The sequence below is a fragment of the Heterocephalus glaber genome, unplaced genomic scaffold (assembly GCF_053883595.1).
Source record: "Heterocephalus glaber isolate CG9 unplaced genomic scaffold, H.glaber_assembly_v1.0 deba00001497, whole genome shotgun sequence".
In the NCBI taxonomy this organism is placed as follows: domain Eukaryota; kingdom Metazoa; phylum Chordata; class Mammalia; order Rodentia; family Bathyergidae; genus Heterocephalus; species Heterocephalus glaber.
Window position 1 is genome coordinate 70,582,390 of NW_028258320.1, and position 18,750 is coordinate 70,601,139.

The window sequence follows — 18,750 nt, forward strand, 5'->3', positions numbered from 1 at the left end:
TACCTGGAACCTGGTCCTACCAGAACCATGGGGGCCACCTAGCATTTCCTTTTGGAGACAGAACCTATTTATTGAGTGCAGATGCCTAGAGGGCCCTAGGGCCATGATGACTTCTGGTGTTTTTCTGGGGGTCTTTGTAACCAAATCCTAAAACAAAAGATTTCCCTCTAAATAAATTCACTGTTGGGGAACTAACTTATTGCACGATTATGATCTACAATGGCCCATTGTTTTCACATCTAGATGGGGAGGCAGTCACATCCCCTAAGTTTACTCCCCTTGTCCAGGACCCAGCAGCTCTCTGACTTCCACTGATGTGAAAAGCTGCACAGTGATAGGGATCTCAACTAGACTTTCCACCAGATTGATGAGGATCCTGCCCTGGAATCCCCTTGAGGGCAGCACTGCCCCCTTCAGTTTCTTAATAACAGAATTTGGTCAGACAGGGTCCGAGCAGGGTCCCATTGATGCTGAAAGATGCCCTTTACTAAATTCCTTTATAAGAAGAGCCTCTTCTTCTACCATAGAGTAAATACCTGTCAAATGTCCCATGTCACAGAGAAAAGCTTGGACTTTTTTCAACTTTTGACAGCTAGGTGACCACCAAGAAAAGAGACTTGTCCAGTAAAACCAGTGGTACATTCAGACCTGAGAAGGTGGGTCGAAGCTGCATCCAGAAAATGCATGATGTTTGACTGTGCTCTGTGGGACTCTTTGTCTTTCTGTTCAGACCAAATATCGTAAAAAGCCAGACAGTATCAAGTTCACCACTGTGGTTGATTCTCCAGACCTGCTTCATGCCAAAAACAGCTACCTGCACTGCAATGAGGTGAGTGTTTTCTCCTCACTCATCCTGCGCATAATGTAGGGTAGTGCTGTTCGGTGGTCAGTGCTGACCAACACAGACTCTGAGCAGCTGTGAATGCAACCTTGTCTGGTTGGCCATGGGCCAGTTGCTTTATCTCTTCTAACCTTGTTTCCCTTATTTGAAGGAGGTAGGGGGTAAGGAGATAATGATAACAACTATTTCATAAGATTAAGTGAATTAAATGAGGATTAAATACATAAAGGCAAATAAGGCTTTTAGAAAGTCCTGGGATCATAGAAAGTCTTCTATAAATGCCCCATATTATGGTTTGACTCATAATGATGATAATGCCAAGCATTACTGATGATCCCCTACCAAACATGAGATCAGATACATCTTAATTGCTGATGGAATGGCAGTAGAATTAAAAGCTTAATATACTCCATAAAAGAATAACTATATTTAAAGCATCTTTCTGCTTTTTTTCTCTGCATAACTTAGCCCAATTTCCTCTTGCCTATGTTTATTTCAAGGAATAAAAACCTAACTTATTTCCCCCCCAAATTGCCGAGGGATTCAATCACACACACACACACACACACACACACACACACACACACACACACACACACACACAGTAACAGAATGGCCTCCTGCTCACAGAGAGCCCAAGTGCTGCACTGACCAATTCATGCTTGCAAAATTCAAATTGGATTTGGGAATGGATCTGACTATCCCACTTTCTTCTCTAAAAGTAGATGAGGCTGAAACACTTCCTAAAATTATTTGCAGATCTTAAATGGGTGCTCTAAAAATAACCACCAACATGAAGCTTGAGGCTTAAATTGCATCTTCCCAGATGAACTATGAACACCTTAATTCTTTGAACACTCCTTAAGGTATTTTAAATGAATAGGGCTCATTACCTGTGTGTACTATGATTACTATTGATGTTAAACAACAAAGGCCTGAGGCTACATCTTGTTACCAATAAAAAGCATGTGCAGTGATCAGTTGCAAAGATTCTCTGAGACAGCCACACATCTTAGACTGCACCAAATGCACGACTAAGGCCAACCAGGTTTGTGGCCCACTTGGAGCAGATCTTGGTATTTTTAACAGGCTCTGTTTAAAACCAGACACCTGCATTTCAGCCTGGATATATAGAAACTTTCCTCTAGCAGATGGTTCTAGAAGGATACCCCCCATGGGCAGGACAGGTTCCAGGGCAGCCTGGGGGCCATCAGGCGGGAAGGGCAGGAAGGGAATCAGCTGCTTTATACCTGTGGTTTCAGCAATTGCAGTTTCACCTTGACCTTGAACCTGTCTTACTCACAGCGCCTGTACAGGTTGGGAGATGCAGAATCCCTGCACCAATACACCCTGATTCCCGACCACCCAGAGTTTGCCCGAGCCCGCCTCAACGCGCTGCATCTGAGTGATGTGAGTGAACCTCTCTGTACATGTGATTTGTGCTGCCTTTGTGAGACTGTCTGTCCAAAGGGGATTTTATTTGATTTTTTAAAAAGTCCTGGGAAGGAGAATGTGGAACAGAAAGAACACCTGACTGAGCGGGACAAACTGCAGGTGTGACTTCCTGACCCCATCCTTGCTGGGGCTCAGTTTGTTCACCTGTAAACTGGGAATGGGGCTGAGCTGACTCAGGTTCCTTCTAGCTCTAGAAATCTAGGTTCTGGGATGGCTGAGTGGCCCCAGGCCCCAGCAAGTGTAGACAGTTGCTCTGTTTATTTCCCAAGTCCCTCTCATCGGCCACTCCCAGGAGTGTACCCCTGTTTGGAGGGGTAGGTACTCCACGGTAGCCCCGGCCAAGTGTGGCTGGCTCCTTTGTGTGCAGGACGCTGCCCACCAACACTCCAGCTTCCGTGGACGTGCGCTCCTTGCATGACTAGCCAAGACGCTGTTTCTTAAACCCAGGCTTGTTGTTGGCAGGGGTTGGAGGCCCCGGGTTGTAACAGAATAGGCAGCCGTGCGGCCAGCGAAGCTGTGATCCCAGGATAACAGGTAGAGAGGCGGCAGAATCAAAAGGCACTGTCAGAACAGAAGGACACAGGCCGAGTGTCGGCCTGGGGCAGCGCGCGGCCTCCCGGAGCCCAGCCATTCTTCCCTCCCTGGCCTGGCCATTGTGTCCTGGGGCTCCGTGCAAGCGACAGCTGCTGCCGCTCACCCCAGAGGCGGCGCCTCGCAGGGGTTGTGAGAGGCGCCTTCTAGTTAGCGCGTGTGTTAGTTTGTTGCGTTTGTAAAGCCCTGTGGGATCCCACGCAGTGAATGCGCCCGTGCATTGTAAATACGAGTTATGACCATTTGATGCTTTTGAAGGATGTGCGAGGGATAATTTTAGAACAGTAGCTCCAGTAGGCTGACCTCTATCCGGGGAAGCGGCCGCCCCCTCTGCTGAGCCCGCAGAACATCCACCTCATTAGCGTGCAGGGGACAGGGAGGCGAGGCCTCCACCCGAGGGACTCTCTCCGAGACTGCCGGAGGAAACTGGCGTGAAACCCCCACTTCATTCGGGGCCCAGCTGAAGGAGGACAGAAGCCCCTTCCCTCTCCCAGGGGAGCCGGCCCACAGAGTCCTGGAGTTGAAATCAGCTGCCAGGGCAGGTGGGTGTGGAGGACTCACAAACCCAATTTGAAAGAGCACTTCTTCGGCTATGTGGGACGTGCACAAGTGGATCAAGTGCTCTGCGCGGAGGGTGTGGAGCCAGAGTGACCTTCCTGGGCAAAGAAAGCCATTGAGATGTGGAAGGCAGCCGAAATAACTCAAAATCAAATGACTCTAATGTGTGAGGATGCGGACAAAACTGTGCCCACTGTGATCAAGAAGAGGAGTGCCCAGGGTTCCAAATCAAAGCGCCTGCGGAATCTAAAGAACCCAGTGGCAAGGCAAAAGCCTCAACAGAATAAAAACCCCGGGAGGAAGTGATCAGTCAAGCAAATAGTACACAGGGAGGAGCCGCTGGAGCCGGGGCGTCCCTGCACCGGGGGTCTGGGGTGGCTCTCTCTCCACTTGACCCCCAGTCTCCAACACTAGGAAGCTGGGTGCATTGGACACCAATATGGGGCGATGTTGGACTTGCAGGTCTTTCGAAAAACTTGGCCTCAGTAAGTAGCCCAGCTCTGGTGTAGAGGCTCTTATCAGGAAGGCATCGGGTCCCCCTCAGGGAGAGTGGTAGAGGTCTTGACTCTATTTGCTACTGTGATATTGGCAGAACCACCAAAATAGGAAGCATAGTGCTAAAGGAGTTGTTGTTGTGTCATTGTCTGAATGCTCCTCGCCTTCTACGTTTCTTTAAGCCCTGTGCTGAGCTCAACAGTGGCTCAGGAAGTCTAATCATTTGTCTCTGTCTGTTATCTATCAATTAGGTGATTACCCCAGCCATGAGTAGATCTGTATTCCGGGGTCTTGAACACTAGGGATTTGGCTCATGGCTTCTGGTGTTGGGTATTGGAGTTGGAGGTGATGGTGAAGGTGATGATAGCAACAGAGTGTTAAGACGGTGAGACCCACCCTGCTCGGCCCAAGTGCTCTGTGACCCCCTCTAGTGCGAGGTCCAGTGTGAGAGAGGGTAGCAAACTTTGCTTTTCACCTGCTCCTCCTCCTTTGCTCAAGCTTCCATTGCCTTTAGAACAGAGCACCAGCCTTGACCTCTATTTCCAGGTGATAAAAGTAAGGTTCTTAAGGCCTCCTGATCTGCTGTAGCTCACAGAATGAGCGAGCGACCGACACGGTCTGGGGCCATCACTTTGTCATTTGTTGGTGATGGGCTGTCCTGCTGTCTCCCTTCTCTGTGGCAGAATAAAGGACAACGTTCCGCTGGGATCTCCTGAAGATTCCTTTCATGGAGCAATTCCCTTATCTTGAAAAAAAATTAGCTATGTGAAGGCACAGAAGATTTTGATGCCCCTATCCGTGATTCGGGTCTACCTGAGGACTGAGAGGACATGATTACAGACTCTCAGGGGGGCTTGAGTACAGCTTAAAAAGGGAAAAGAATGAAAGGGAAAGAGATGAAGGACATGGGTCAGGTACTCGGTCAGGTTCTCTGCAATGTGTTTAATACAGGTGGAGGCTCTTCCCTTTGGAGCAGGCAACTGGGTAGGTGCAAGATGTGGCCTGCCTCACAGACATGGGGTGCATGTGGCATCAAAGCCAGGCTGAGGGCTCACCCGGAGTTAGTGGAACCCACAGGCACATGGTGCCAAGACCCAAGGAGCAGCACAATTGTCAATGTGTGGGGAGAAATGGGGTTCTGGAGCTCTGAGTTCTGGCATCCAGAAGCCAAGGCATTGAGAGAGGATCCAGAGACAAGGAGAGGCTGGAGCCAGACCCACAGACCGCAAGCTCCACCAGAGCAAGGCATCATGGTCAGCTAGGGACCTTAGAGCTGAAGCCCCTCATGGCCAACCCTGGGGAGGCCCCAGATTGAACAGGGGGCCATGGTCTCTGCCTTCTTCAGGACACACTGGGTGTAGGAACCACTCTTGCTGAGAACCAGTCATACCCAAACCAGGTTGTCACTCCTTGCTTACCCATGCTTTTCTTTTCCCAACCCAGAAAGTCTACAGAAACTCTTGGGAGCAGACCCGGGCTGGTGGCTATGACTTCAGGCTGGACGCGATCCCATTCCAGACGGCCCGGGCATCCAGGGAGATTGCCAGTGATGTAAGACCCCAGGCTCACTCCACTGCGGACAGGTTTCATACCGTTCTTCCCAGCGCCATTGACAGGCACAGGACAGATGCAAGGATGTCACGAGTGTCGCTATCCACACCAAAATGTAATATGTACTTCACAGGAGATAAAAAGCAGGCCCATTTTCTAGGATCTTAGCCAGAGATTTGGGATTAGGGGTTTTCATTCCTATTCCCTCTCTTTTAGGAGAGGCACTCTTAAAAGTTGGTGGGTGAGCACCTAGAAATCAGGGAGCATGTGGCTGGTCAGGTAATTTTCAGTAAAGGGACTTCTTCAAGCAGAAGCACAAGCAGGGAGTAGAAAGCAACTGGGACTTTGCCCTAGGTTGACCTGAGTTTGAGCCTTGGCTCTGCTGCTTAGGAATTGGCTATTTGATTTGGGCAGGTTGCTTAAATTCTCTGAACTCAAATTTCTGTATCTGTGAAAGAGTGATCTAATACCTGTCTTCTAGGATAAATGTAGGGATGAAAACAAAATGATTTGCAGTGTTTGGCACACATCAAGTATTCAGAACATGTCATCTAGTGTCACTGAAGAGGAGAGCATTGCTGATGAGACACTAGACACCAGTCCACCCATGAATGGCTGTTTGCTAGTCACTGTGAGATAAGGACAGAAATCAGGGGCAAGGATTCAAAAATGTCCTTAGCAATTAGACACCAAAACATCCAAGTACGTGACTGGTGGGCGCAACTCAATGAACAGGGTAAAGGGCAATTTGCAGGTTATCAAGTGCTGGGGTAGGTCTCTGATGGATTAGAAATGTAGCAATCAGTGCTAAGTGAAACAGGTCCTTCACGAATGATTTGGGAAGCACTAGACTAGGTTCAAAAGATCAAAGAAAGAATGGACACATTTTCCTTCCTGGTGGAGTATTGATTACAGCAACGACAATACCAGAGTGGGCACAGATTGGTGCCAGGCTTGGCGCTCAACACCCATCTCATTGTATTCCCAACATCCCATGGTTCTCCCATTTTATCAGATGGGAGAATTGAGGCTCAATAACTAGCCAAGACCACACAGCTAGCCCTACTGAATCCAAAGCCTGTGGTTCTAACTAGAGGGGAGGTGGGTCCCTCTGATTCACCTCTACTCCTCTGACTTGCAGTTCCGGTACAAGAAGGCCTTCCTGCGGGACCGGGGCCTGCAGATTGGGTACTGCAGCATCAATGATGACCCGAGGATGAAGCATTTCCTCAATGTTGGCAGGCTGCAGAGTGACAATGAGTATAAGAAGGACTTTGCCAAGAGTCGGTCCCAGTTCCACAGCCGCACAGATCAGCCTGGCTTCCTCCAGGCCAAGAGGAGCCAGCAGCTGGCCAGTGATGTGCATTACAGGCAGCCCCTGCCCCAGCCCACCTGCGACCCAGAGCAGCTGAGCTTGAAGCATGCACGGAAGGCCCACCAGCTGCAGAGTGATGTGAGCCGCCTTTGTATAACCCATGTTACCTTCTTCAGGGAGCCGGGCTGAGATGGCAGCCCGGACACTGGGGAATTTAGAACCAGAAGGAATAGCTGCAATAATTACTGCGCATTTTCTGTGCTCTGTGCCATGCTCTGTGCGAAACGCTTCCTGAGCATCATGCTCTGTTGCCTCCAGGATCCCACCACAGCCTCATTTTACAGATGAGGAACCTGGGGCCAAGAGAGGTTAAGTAGATCTGGAATACAGACCCTATTTCGGTTGATGTGAGAGCCCAGCATCTTGATTACTATGCTGAACTGTCCCTGAGGGGTCTCAGTAGTTACCTAACCCAGCCCTTGCACTTTTCCGCGGGAAGAAAATGAAGCCCAGAGGAGGGAAGCAACTTCTCTGAGGCCACAGGGAATGAGGCGTTGCCCCAACCCCACCTTAGCCCACTGCAGCTCCCACCACTCAAATAGAATATGTGAGTGACAGCTGCACGCTGGCCAGCTCAAGGTGGGGACATCAGATCTTCTATGCCAGGGAGCTCCGGCTTAAGACGAATCTGCTCCCCTTGTCCTCGCTTTACAGATGACAACACAGTCCTCATCTTGTGGCTGCCTTTTAAATCCTAGTCACTCTGTGGTCAAAGCCCCCGAGCCCTGCTGACACATTCCTCTCGCTTCCTCCTTCCCCCAAGGTCAAGTACAAATCCGACTTGAATCTCACCAGAGGTGTTGGCTGGACCCCTCCTGGCTCCTACAAAGTGGAGATGGCTCGGCGGGCTGCAGAACTGGCCAGTGCGAGGGGCCCGGGGCTCCGGGGGGCTTATGTGAGTAGTGAGCTACAAACTCACCCTGCCTGCTAAGACCACAGGAAAAGACAAAGTGATTGTTTCTTTTCAAAGTTTATTTTGGCCAAAGGTCAGCTGGCTCTAAAGAAGTGTGAAATGCAGCTGAGCAAGGCACCTAATTTCATGGGTCTGGGATGACCGGGTGAATGACACTCAGGTTAAACTTCCTGCAGGGCTTTCTCTGAAGTCACAGCCATTAGTTCTGCAGAGGCAAACCTACCAGGGAGACATCAATCCCGGGCCAGGGCACCCAGGCTGTGCTGACTGCTTGCTTGTTACACGTGCAGAAAGGGTCAGGGGCTTGCTAGCTACAACAGCCTGCATTTTGAACCCTACTTTGTTCATAAGAAAGACAACGAGTAAATGATAGATTGGCTCTGCTTCTTTCTCATTCTTGCCTTGAGGATCCTTTTTCTTGAGTAAGGTGGAGGAAGGGGCCGGAAAGGGAGGATGGATATGTGAAATGCTGCAGGAGCATCTCAGCTGGCAGCCGGGGGGGGGGGGCGCCTCTTTGTTTTAACAAGGGGGATGCATTTGATTTCTGCAGGGGCCGCTGGAGGAGGCTGGAGATCATCCAAGGGGGGAGGTGAACCCAGATGCCACTGAGATCCTGCACGTCAAAAGGAAGAAGGCTCTGCTGATGTGAGTGAACGGGCTCTGCCCCTGATTCTTGAGAAAGAAGCCACAGTGGAAGTCTGAGAGCCCTACTTTAGATGGCTTCTGTTTGAGCAACTGTAAAAAATGGCACCATAGCCCATCTCCAGATCTGCCTTTATTAAAATGACAACTCTGAAAGCAAATAGAAGATATTGTATTTTTGTTCTTTTCTGTAATACCTGGATGAGAATGGGGGCTGTTGAGTACTTTAGGTGTTTGGGATGAGAGTAAAGAGTCAAGGTGACCGTCACTGGGGCAGGGCATTCTGTGATCTCGCATTTGTAGGTGTCCCTGGCAGAGGCAGGCTCTGTGAACACTGATTTTCTAGAAGGTACAGTTGTCCGAAGGGAAGCAAAGCTAATACATCCAGTGTTGAGTGCCTCATTCCTGGGCTCCCCAGGGAGGCAGAGGGAGCCTGGGGAAGTGCTCTGCATGCTGGCTGGCACGACCCAGGGCAGGCGGCAGGTGTCTCTGCCTAGAGCAGCACACTCCGCTGTACGCCTCGCTGCCCATGAGGTCTGCTTAGTCTGGTGCAGAGGAGGGTGGGCTCCGAGGTTCCAGGACCTCAGACAGCCTCCTTTTGCATGGTGGTTTTGATCCAGTTCAGGAACTTGGTAACTTGGGTATAGACCCCTGGCTTTTTCCCACATTCCTGGCCCCAGCTCACAATCCCATAGACGTAGTAGATGCCGTTCTTCTCACAGGTCAGAGGACCTCCAGAGTCACCCTACGGGGAAAAGCAGCAGAAGTTCAGCCTTGTGGACCTGAACACATTCAGAGGTGCCCGCCTCATCTCTCAAGGGTGCCAGAAGTGATGGGGTGGAGTTGCCTGCTGGCCATGTGGGCTTCTCCGGAAAGTGGTGACAACTCTCTTCCCATCCCTCCCATGGTGCAAGGCTCTGAGCAGAGAGAAGCTACACCGGCAGTCCAGGAGCCCAGGAGGTCTTGGCAGAGAAGCCCAGGGCTGCAGTCACAGTGTAGTTGGAGATCCTGCATCCTGATCCTTAGTCCTGCAGTGTTATCACCGCTAGTCCTTCTGGCAGCTGACTAAGGGGGTGGTGTTCGATCTTCTGGGTTCCAACCCAGGCTCTGCAGGCTGCTAGCCATATGGCTTGGGGCCTTGGTTTCTCAGCTATAAACTATGCATAGCAACTGACAGCCTCCCCCGGGGTTCTTGTGAGGATACGCTGGTTGTAAAGTACATAGAACAGAGTCTGTTTGTGTCCAGTCCTCAGTGGCAGTGGTAAGGATAAGGATGGAAGAAAGAGCACCGACAAGGAAACTCACAAACAATGCTGTTCACGCACTACAGCTAACAGATCTTTAAAAACTGAGCCCCCTCTCTTAATCCTAGCTACCTCCTGATGATCTTATGGGCATGTTAGCTCCACGAGGAACCAGAGACTGGAGAATTCCTTGGGTGATCGATCAAGATCACACAATAATTGACAGAAACAGGCTTGCAGCTCATGGCTATCTAGTTCCAAACCTACAAGTGCCCCTGAATTATCTAGAGAATTGAAAGAACTCTTTTTGTGCTCATTTTCCAGGGGCTTAGGATAAATCACCCCCACCTGCCCTTGCCCCTCCCCTGAGTACATGGATATCTGTGGCCCCTTGGGCAAGGACTCAGGATCACAATACAGCTCCAAACCCTAGAAAAAGAAACCAGTTTCTGTTCCCAAAGTGGGCTCAAGGCTGGCAAGTCTATTGGGTCTCTTTGTAGGTGGCTCCATCAAGGGGCTAAGATTTGAATGTGATTGTGCTGGGGTTTCCAGGAAAGTTGAGTGGTTCATAAGGACATTAGGCAGAAAATCCTAAAATGGGGTGCCTCTGGGTGTCTGGAAAGGATTACCATATGTGATGCAAGCCCCACAGAGGAGCTCTGTGGTGCAGTCTTTGACATGGGGCAGGGCCTGAAGTTCCATTAGCACCGGTTGATGGAGCCACCACCTCCTGCAGCATCTCTAGGTCACCACAGGTCTCAGCAGCTGTGGTGGGGACAGAATCCTAAAAGTCTGGACTAGGTGGGATGTCAGGCAGGTTCCAGGTTTGGCTGTGTTCAGAGTCATGTAGAATGCTAGGGCTAAATCAATCTCCTTATCTCTGCCTTTGTTTCTGTTTCTGTCTCTGTCTCACATACATTGAAACCCCAATGATTAATAACACCATTGTGATGTCTCTAGGCCTTACATCACTTTCCTTTTAATCACTGGTCTGGTGGACAGTGCCCTGTTTAGGGGGATGTCCTGCAGAGCTGGGGTTTTCAAATTTAAGGCCTGTCACTTATTATCCTGTTGCTATAGGTAAACGTGACTTTCCTAAGCATCTATAAAATGGTGACAGTGACATGCCCTTCACCAGAGTGTTGTGAGACTTCAATTAATTAAATCACAGTGCAGCCAATGTGATCACTGTGGTTATTAGGCCGAGTCACCCTGGCTTGATGTGGATTCAGACGTGCTGGGGTCAGATATGCCCTGCCTGTGCCTTAGCTTTGTGACAGCTGGCCTGGCTCCCATCCAGAACCCTATGGGGCTCTGTGCCTATGTAAAACTCTGCCAACCTCTCCTTCACCAAGTGCATTTGGCATCTGACCTGGCAGGTGTCTTGCCCAGGTTTCTGAAGGTTTCCTGCACAAATCATACTATCATCAATCGTTTGGTCATAGAGTCTTCGGGAGTTGCATAAAGTGCTGGCAATCAGCTTGACTTTGGCATCCAGAAGCTGTCGGGACCCTTCCCCTGTGGACAGAAAAGAGTCACCACTGTGGGGACCAGGGTGTGACCCACCCCACCAGACGCTAATACCCCACCGGACACTAATGGTGTGAGGAGAAGGCCACCATCCCTCAGCTCAGGAAGGAAGGCATTTCCCAGGAGACGAGCAGAAGAAGCCTGTCTTCCAGCCCTGGGGACCCCTCTCCTTCAGCCTTCATCATGCCTGTGCGGCTCCTCTGAGCACAGTGGAACACAACTGTTTATTTCCTCTTCTGGCTCCTAATTACACCATGAGGTCCAAAAGGGCACGGGTGATGTCTGCCATCTTTAAAAGTTTCTAATATCAGTGGAATGGCTGGCATAAGTAGATTCTGAATGACTGAATGAAGTTTCCTAGTGCATTAAATTGTCTGCTTCTAAGAGAAGACATCCCCACCCAAGATAATGAAATCAGTCAAAATATGTCATTGACTTTAAACCTACTGTCTTAGAGGACTATTTGTGAAAAACAAAATTGTTTTAACCCGAGGCCCTGTAAGATTCTCAACTAAGACATCACCATGCTGTCTAGACCACACTGAGTAGAAGAGAGGACGAAAAGTTTGGATGGGCTGGAATGAACTGCTGCAAAAAGAGTTTTCTGGTTGGCCTTAATTCCAACTGGCCCCAAATCTCTTTCCCTTAAAGCCTCTGACACTTTGGTATATTACATTTCACTTTCTTTAGAAATAGAGACCTAAAGTGCTTCCCATCATTAGGGACAAGATTGGGAGAGACAACAAATGCAGTGTGAATATTTGGGAAACCCTTGAAATACCCCTCTGAATGTCTTTGTATTTGAGGATATAATCTTGCCCTGGTCATGATTCCAAATCTTGGCAGTAATTATTGAGAAATTAAAAGCGAGTTGCGCAAGCAACAAAGCCGAGGATGTACTGCAAGTGTGTCTGGTACTGAAGTCCAGCTCTTTCCAGTCTGCCTTCCTTGCAGTCCACCTCAGGAAGGAGAGGGTCTCGGTGGGTACAGGATCAATGCTTGAGAAGAGTGAGTATCTGGGAGCAGAGGCCAGGGACTGATATGGAGCCAGGGGAGATCAGGAGGGAACATTCCCTGCCGATGGTAAGATTTACCTGGAGCTTGATGATGAAGCAGGTTCTTTCTTTTGATAGTCCATTTTAAACTTATTTCAAGTTAGAAGGGCAGTTGGGGTTGGCCCTTTTTTCTCTGGTTGATGTAGCTCCCCTGAGTCAGGAGAGATGCAGGGACCGACTCACCTGTTTCTGTCACACCCCAGCCAGAGATGTGGCACTCAGTCCCCGAGGGAAAGGAATCATCGGGCAAACAAACCGTCTTCACGTATTTGGATTCCAGAGCACAGTGCCCATCCACTGGCTTTAACTTGAGCAAAGCTAGGCGGAGAGAGGGGAAGAAATGGATGTGACCTCAACTCTTTGGCAGGGGAGCATCAGCTTTCAGCTTGCATTGGAAGGTGGTGGTAGGGAAACTCCACCCTCCATGCCTGAAAAGCTTCTTCCTTGGTCATTTTATTTTTTAAACTTCCACTTGAGAGGAGAAACACAGGCTGAGAGTGATACTAGGAAAAATAAATGTGTTTAAAATCATTTCTAGTCCATTTTAAAAAGCAGGTTGTTGGGGCCCAGGATTTAGCTCACTGGTTCGGCCACCTGCCTTGCAAGCACAAAATCCCGAGTTCGATCCCCGGTACCAGAAAAAAGCCGGTTGTTAGAGAGGGAAGAGCGGGTGGGGTGGGGGGTCCTGTGAGGGGGAGATAGGGTGCAGAACTGAGCAGCCAGTAGCTTAAGAATGTCATTGCCTCTGAACCAGAGCACCCTGTGCCAGTGCCAGGTGTGTCCATGTTGACATCAGGCAGCTTAGCGCTGTGCAACAGTGTCCCCTAAGAGAGGCTCAGTGGGGTTACCCGACTCCTAACTAGGAGGCAGGGGACCTGGGATTCCCAATGCAATGCTCCTAGCATCCTAGCATCCCTTCTCTTCAGTTTAAGGGTGTGTTCATTTTTCCACAACACAGACACATACTCTTGGAATAAATTCTCCACATTACAGGGTCCCCAAGGGACCAAAATGATTATGAGAACATTCTGGAACCAAACCTCAGCTTCCCATCAGCAGAGAAATCCACCCAGGGGAGACACACAGGAGGGCCATGAGAGAGGGGACTTGCCAATGTCGTTGTGTGGAATCTCATCTCTTTCGTTATAGTGGTTGTACTTGATTATCTTCTCCACTCTGAAGGTCTGCTCATGGAATTCTGTCTTCTTCAGGTCCTGGTCCCCTAGCACAACTTTTAAATGTTTGGTCTTTATGCTGTGGGGGGAAAGTAAAATTGTTGGGAAATTAATTGTGCTGGACAGTAAGAGGCAAGACCCAAGCCCTCACTCTGCTCCTGGTGGGCTGTGTGGTCTTTGACTCCGGCCTTCTGCAGCCTCAGCACCCTCATTCCTAGTCTTTTCTCCTTCACAGAACCCTGCTGTGGGTTCCAAATAAACAGAAGCAGACTCCAGGTACGAACGGTTGTTTGTATCCCAGTTTTCCTTCGAGACCTCCTCTTTTCCCTGGGCCTTGGCAAAGGACAGCCATCAAGGTCCTGAGAGCATCTGCTGAGATTCTTGGCAGGTGCCGGGTCTGCACGCCTGACTTTCTCCTCGAGTGCCTCGTAGAAGCCCAGCGGAGGTAATTTAATAACAGGGTGGATGGAAAGACTGTCAGAGCCACCTCCAAACTCTGGGCTTCATGGAACCAGCTCTGACCGTGAACCTAGGGAACTCAGAGGAGGTGGGGATCCCTCAGCCCCCGGAAGTTGCTTGCTTCTCTAAGGTGCACAGGAGGCCTGGGCGAGGACACTGAACCCCGAAGGCTCACTGGTAACAACATCAGACAGTGCAGCAGGTTATTTTATCTGCTCAGGGCAGGTCAGTGTGAGTGTGGTTCCCATTCGCTTGCTTTCCTTTCACATGGCTTTAGGGACGGTGCTAAGCCTTTCTAAGACCCAGGGCCTTGTTAATGAAAAGGGAAAAATATCCCCTTCCTCTCCATAGATTCTAACTGAACATTTGCTATGTACAAAGACCTGCTGAAGGCGCTGGGGATACTACAGTGAGTGAAACAGATAAAAATCCCTGCCTTCCCTCGGCTTGTTTTCCTGGAGCTCATTTTGAGGATTAAATGTCATATAACACTTGCACTGCCCATGCTAGGCAGTGTAGATATGAGGGCTATTTTCTCTCTGGTCTTTTGAAGTCACATTTTGGCCTCTGGAGCATTTGGCCCTAATGCTGCCAGGGTTAGTGGGAAGGGGAGGCCACCAGGCTGCATTGGAGTCACCTAGTGGGCACTCACTCAGTACAGTGGGCAGCAGTGAGCACCCAGCAGGGGTGGATCAGTGCACCACCGCAGAAGTGGCCTTGGGGTATGGAGGTGGCCAAAGGCACCGAGGTCTGCAGCGATGCCTGCCACGGGTGCTTGCCCACTGTGCTCTTAAAGCCTCCGTAGATCCTCTTGATCTTTCTCTCTGCAACCTCCGTCCTCCCGCAGGAGTCAAACCCCAAATGCTGGATCGGAGAGTCCACGGGCCTCTGCTCTGGGTTGGCAGTGTCTGCGGGACACAAGAAGACAGGTCACCCAGCTGAGCCTCCGTCTAGTCTCTTGGAAGAACCTAGCCCAAGATAAGACTCGGAGTCCAGCAGCTGAGCAAATGGCCAGCGCTGAGAGCCTGCACCGGTGTGCACAGGGTGGGCATGTTGTTGCTGCACAGTGATGTTTGTTGGAAATCTTTATTAATATAAAGCAAGTCTTTGAACTAACAGTGAAGATGCTGCTTTTCCTCTTTATTTCAAAGTGTATCTGTGTGTGTGCATGCATGTGAATACACAGATCCATCACCTAGCTACTTGTTCATGGACACACACAATATTTGGGAGGCTGTATCAGTGCAGAGGGAGGATCCCAGATGCAGTGGAAGAGGGCAGCTGAGCATTTGCAGAGGTTACTGGGATACAGAGGAGAGAGCAAGTGGTGTGAGTGTTGCCTTGCTCCCTTCCTTGGGCTTGTAAGGAGAGAGAAATAACATGGAAACCAAAGAGGACTTCTCAGAGGAGCGGACGCTTGGCTTTGTTCCCTAACAACGGTTGGAAATGGACAAGAGCAGATATGGAATGGAGTGTTACAAACAGAGGCAACCATAATACAAAGGCACTTGTCAGGGAGGGAACCCCCTTGGTCACAGTAGGAGGACACATTGCTCTGAATGTGGGCACCGAAGTGGGCCAGGAAGACTGGCAGGAAGGCTGTGAGGATGGAATCCAGGCCAGTTGCACCCAGAGAGGCCATGGGGGCCCAGCCAATGTTTGATCACCACTGTACACAGAGGTCTGGGCTAGTGCCAAGCACGGCAAATGGTCCATACATCGCTGTTGAACACACTGGCCTGGAGTTAGGAGAAGAGTTTGTAGTTGGACTACCTGGCCTGAGCAGCCAAAGGCATCGCGTGCATCCTCCTGCGTGTGGCAGAGGTTGGTGAGTAAGTAAACTGGCGCTGAGATGAGAGCTGCAAAAGCAGGCTTGGAGGGAGAACGGGGTGGGAAGGCTGGGGAGCCAGCAAGCTCTGTCTATGGAATATCACCTCCCCCAGGGTCCTGGGGACATCCGCCAGCTTACCTAGAGCTGAGCAAGCGGAGACATCACAGTACTCCCATTTCACCATCTCACTGTTAGCTTTAATAAAGCACCAGGGCTTTTGGTCCCCATCTGGGTTTCTAAAGTGAAAAGTAAAACATAAGGAGGCTTAGAGAATTGGTGAACACAACCTCATCGAAGGACCGTTGGGTGACAGGCTGCCACCCCCTTGGGCTTCCCCTGGGACTCTTCTCCATGCCAATCCTCCAGCGGCTTAGCAAACCATGGCCTATGAGGCTGGTCCGTTTATTTGTCAAAATCTTAACTGCTAGAGGAGAGTCCCAAGGACCAGGAAGTAGTTCACAGGCCTTGGTCTGGACCCACAGGACACATCAAATTAGTCACAGGAAAGGAAATGAGATCCCCAGTGAAGACTCTTTGTCAGAGAAATAAAATAACCACAAAACCACAATGGGCTCTTCTGCCTGAACCCCTGAATTCCAGGTCTGTAATCCTCTGAGGAAAGTTGCCAAGGAAGCATCCATGGAGACAGCTCCATGGAGGGAGGAGCTGAAGGACTGTGCAGGCTGAAGGTAACTCACACTCATGCAAGGAGACACCTCTTATTTGTAGAGACAGCTTAAAGCCATGCAAAGGATCCTCTTTGCTTGTATAAAAATCACCTAAACCCTTGGCCTTGGTTAGGCAGTGGGAGAAGCCTGCTGAGTCCAGCACCGACTACTCAAGTGGAGTGGTATGAAGGCAGCTGAAGGGGAAGGGGGAACTCTAGTCATTCCCAGGGTGGTCTTGGCATTACCCCTACTCAGGAGAACTTGAGCATCCTGTGGTGGAGACCGCGTTCATCATTTACTCCTCTTTATTTCTCCCCTAAAGTTATGTGGGGCCAAGGGATGACTTCTGACCAGTGAAATGTCAATTGGGAGATAATGTGTCAGTTATAAATTGAGGTTTTTTTTTAATGCTCCATTTTCTAATTTTTCATTCTCTTCCTGTCTTCCTGGGTATTTGAAAAATTATGTGGAGGTGAATCTCCTATCATCACTGGCCTCAGCCCACATAACACACATGGCAGCATTATTAAGAAACTGTGATTCCTTTAAGCCATTGAAATCTAGAGACTGTTTGTTTCAGCAGTGTGACCTCACTTGTCCTGAGTGGGGTAGTTTCCTTAACAGATGGCTAATGAGTCTCAATGATCTGTTTCAAAATGAAGCCACCAAGACTGAGCATAGAGAAGGTAACTTTTACCTGCAGAAGTTGTGCTCCCCGATCCCATGGCCCTCGGCATCCTCCATGAACATGTTGTAATTCTCCTGCATGAGGAGGTGGGAGTTCCAGTGCAGACACGTGTGCTGGTTGACTGTCCTGCTCACTCTGCCCCGGTAAGAGTAGCCATCACCGACATAGCAGTCATCAGAGCCTCAGAGAGAGCAGCGGAAGTGTGAGAACTGGGAGCAACCTTACACTGTTCCCAGGAAGGCTGGCGGGTATAGCAATGGTCAATAACACTGGTCCTGGATATTTATCACCTTGAAGTTTCATCACTAATTTCAAGGATATTCTAGATTCAACCCAGCTTGAAAATGTGAAATATACTAGCTGAGAAGGTAGCTGGGAATTTAATTTCTTAATTTTGGCTTACAAAAGAACTACCGGAGGGTAGCTTGAGGCCCAGATAAGCTCAAGTGTATTTGTTTGGCCTGCACTGCATACCCGATTATTGCTTTCTTTACCTGGAGCCAGATGCACCCTATACCCTAAGGATGGAAGGATGAACCAATATAATAAGAGCCTGGGTAGCTTGACTTAAACCACATTTTTACAACAAAACCCAAGCAGAAAAGGATTTTGAATGCCTCACTTGGCCACGGATTTCTGAAACAATGCTGCTGGAGACCGTACCTATTTCGCAGAATCTTCCCTTGAACTGCTCAGAACAGGTACAGCTGAACTTGGATCTCCGCCTATGGCGGGAGCAGAGGCCACCATTCTGGCAGGGATTTGGCCGGCACACCGGAAGCACTGTGAACACAGGAAGTGGGACCAGGACGGCTCATCAGGAGGCAAAATATCCACCTGAGGCGACGAGGAGATGTTGGTGGCATTTTTCTGGTGTCACCCTTTCACGAAAGATGGGTCACCAAATGGAAAGACAGACCCACTGAGACTCTAGGAAATGTACACATGAACCTTGAGAGGATGAGCAAACATGGATGAAGCAATAAACATGGAGGCCATGCCAAAAAAAGTGTGCATAAATGGGCCACTCGGTAAGAAATAACAAGAGGCATAGAAGGAATTTGGGGGTAGGTCTGCGTCAGGTTGGAACTTGGCTCTGGCCCTTTTTAGCTGTTCAGCCTTAAGCAACTTAGTTATCCTCTATGAGTTTCAGTTTCTGTAACTGTAAAACTCTTCCTTGCAGCTTTTGGGAGGATGTGAGAGAGAATATGAATGTTCTAGGACAGTGCCTGATTCACAGCAGTGACTCAATCAATATATACTAATTCCCAAGCTTGGCCCATCTCAGGAATATATCAGCACCTACTTCCTGGAGGAAGTGAGTTTCAAGGTGATTCTTTTTTGAATGAGAAGGTACAGAGGTCAGTCACTTCCCATTGGGCTCTCTGAGAATGATAGATTCATAAAAATCCTAGTTAAAAGGACCATCTTGGATGCCATGAAGACTTCAGATACATCTGGACTTCCACACTGTAAGATGCAGCAACTCCAGGCACAAGCAAGGGCAGAGAGAGCCCAGCAGAAAAGGAGTCTCCCCACTTACCTCTGGAACAGTCTGGACCTGTGTAAGGATGTTTGCAGGCACAGTGGTAGTAGGGAGGACTCTGGGTGATGAGACATTCGCCTTGGCCACATGGGTTGTTCCTGCACCTGGTTTCCACTGTAGGAGATCCATACAG

The 18,750-nt window shown here is 49.5% G+C and overlaps 2 protein-coding genes across 15 annotated transcripts in view; one reads left to right on the forward strand and one right to left on the reverse strand.

Annotated features, from left to right (window-relative positions):
- Window positions 1–8,587, forward strand: part of Nrap (nebulin related anchoring protein) — a 68,121-nt gene extending 59,534 nt beyond the window's left edge. For all 13 annotated transcript variants that reach the window (XM_087185272.1, XM_087185280.1, XM_087185281.1 and 10 more), the window contains 6 exons: window positions 731–829; window positions 2,147–2,251; window positions 5,384–5,491; window positions 6,633–6,944; window positions 7,630–7,761; window positions 8,330–8,587. In XM_087185272.1, coding sequence (XP_087041398.1) covers window positions 731–829; window positions 2,147–2,251; window positions 5,384–5,491; window positions 6,633–6,944; window positions 7,630–7,761; window positions 8,330–8,428 — 855 coding nt within the window. In that variant the 3' untranslated portion in view covers window positions 8,429–8,587. The remainder of the gene's footprint in view (window positions 1–730; window positions 830–2,146; window positions 2,252–5,383; window positions 5,492–6,632; window positions 6,945–7,629; window positions 7,762–8,329) is intronic.
- Window positions 8,537–18,750, reverse strand: part of Habp2 (hyaluronan binding protein 2) — a 33,832-nt gene continuing 23,618 nt past the window's right edge. The window contains exons 5-13 of one of the 2 annotated variants that reach the window (XM_087185287.1): window positions 18,615–18,731; window positions 17,735–17,854; window positions 17,081–17,252; window positions 15,854–15,951; window positions 14,537–14,792; window positions 13,362–13,504; window positions 12,434–12,568; window positions 11,038–11,183; window positions 8,537–9,166 (exon numbers count right to left, since the gene is read on the reverse strand). In XM_087185287.1, coding sequence (XP_087041413.1) covers window positions 9,005–9,166; window positions 11,038–11,183; window positions 12,434–12,568; window positions 13,362–13,504; window positions 14,537–14,792; window positions 15,854–15,951; window positions 17,081–17,252; window positions 17,735–17,854; window positions 18,615–18,731 — 1,349 coding nt within the window. In that variant the 3' untranslated portion in view covers window positions 8,537–9,004. The remainder of the gene's footprint in view (window positions 9,167–11,037; window positions 11,184–12,433; window positions 12,569–13,361; window positions 13,505–14,536; window positions 14,793–15,853; window positions 15,952–17,080; window positions 17,253–17,734; window positions 17,855–18,614; window positions 18,732–18,750) is intronic. The other variant, XM_004838891.4, reaches the window with a different exon arrangement.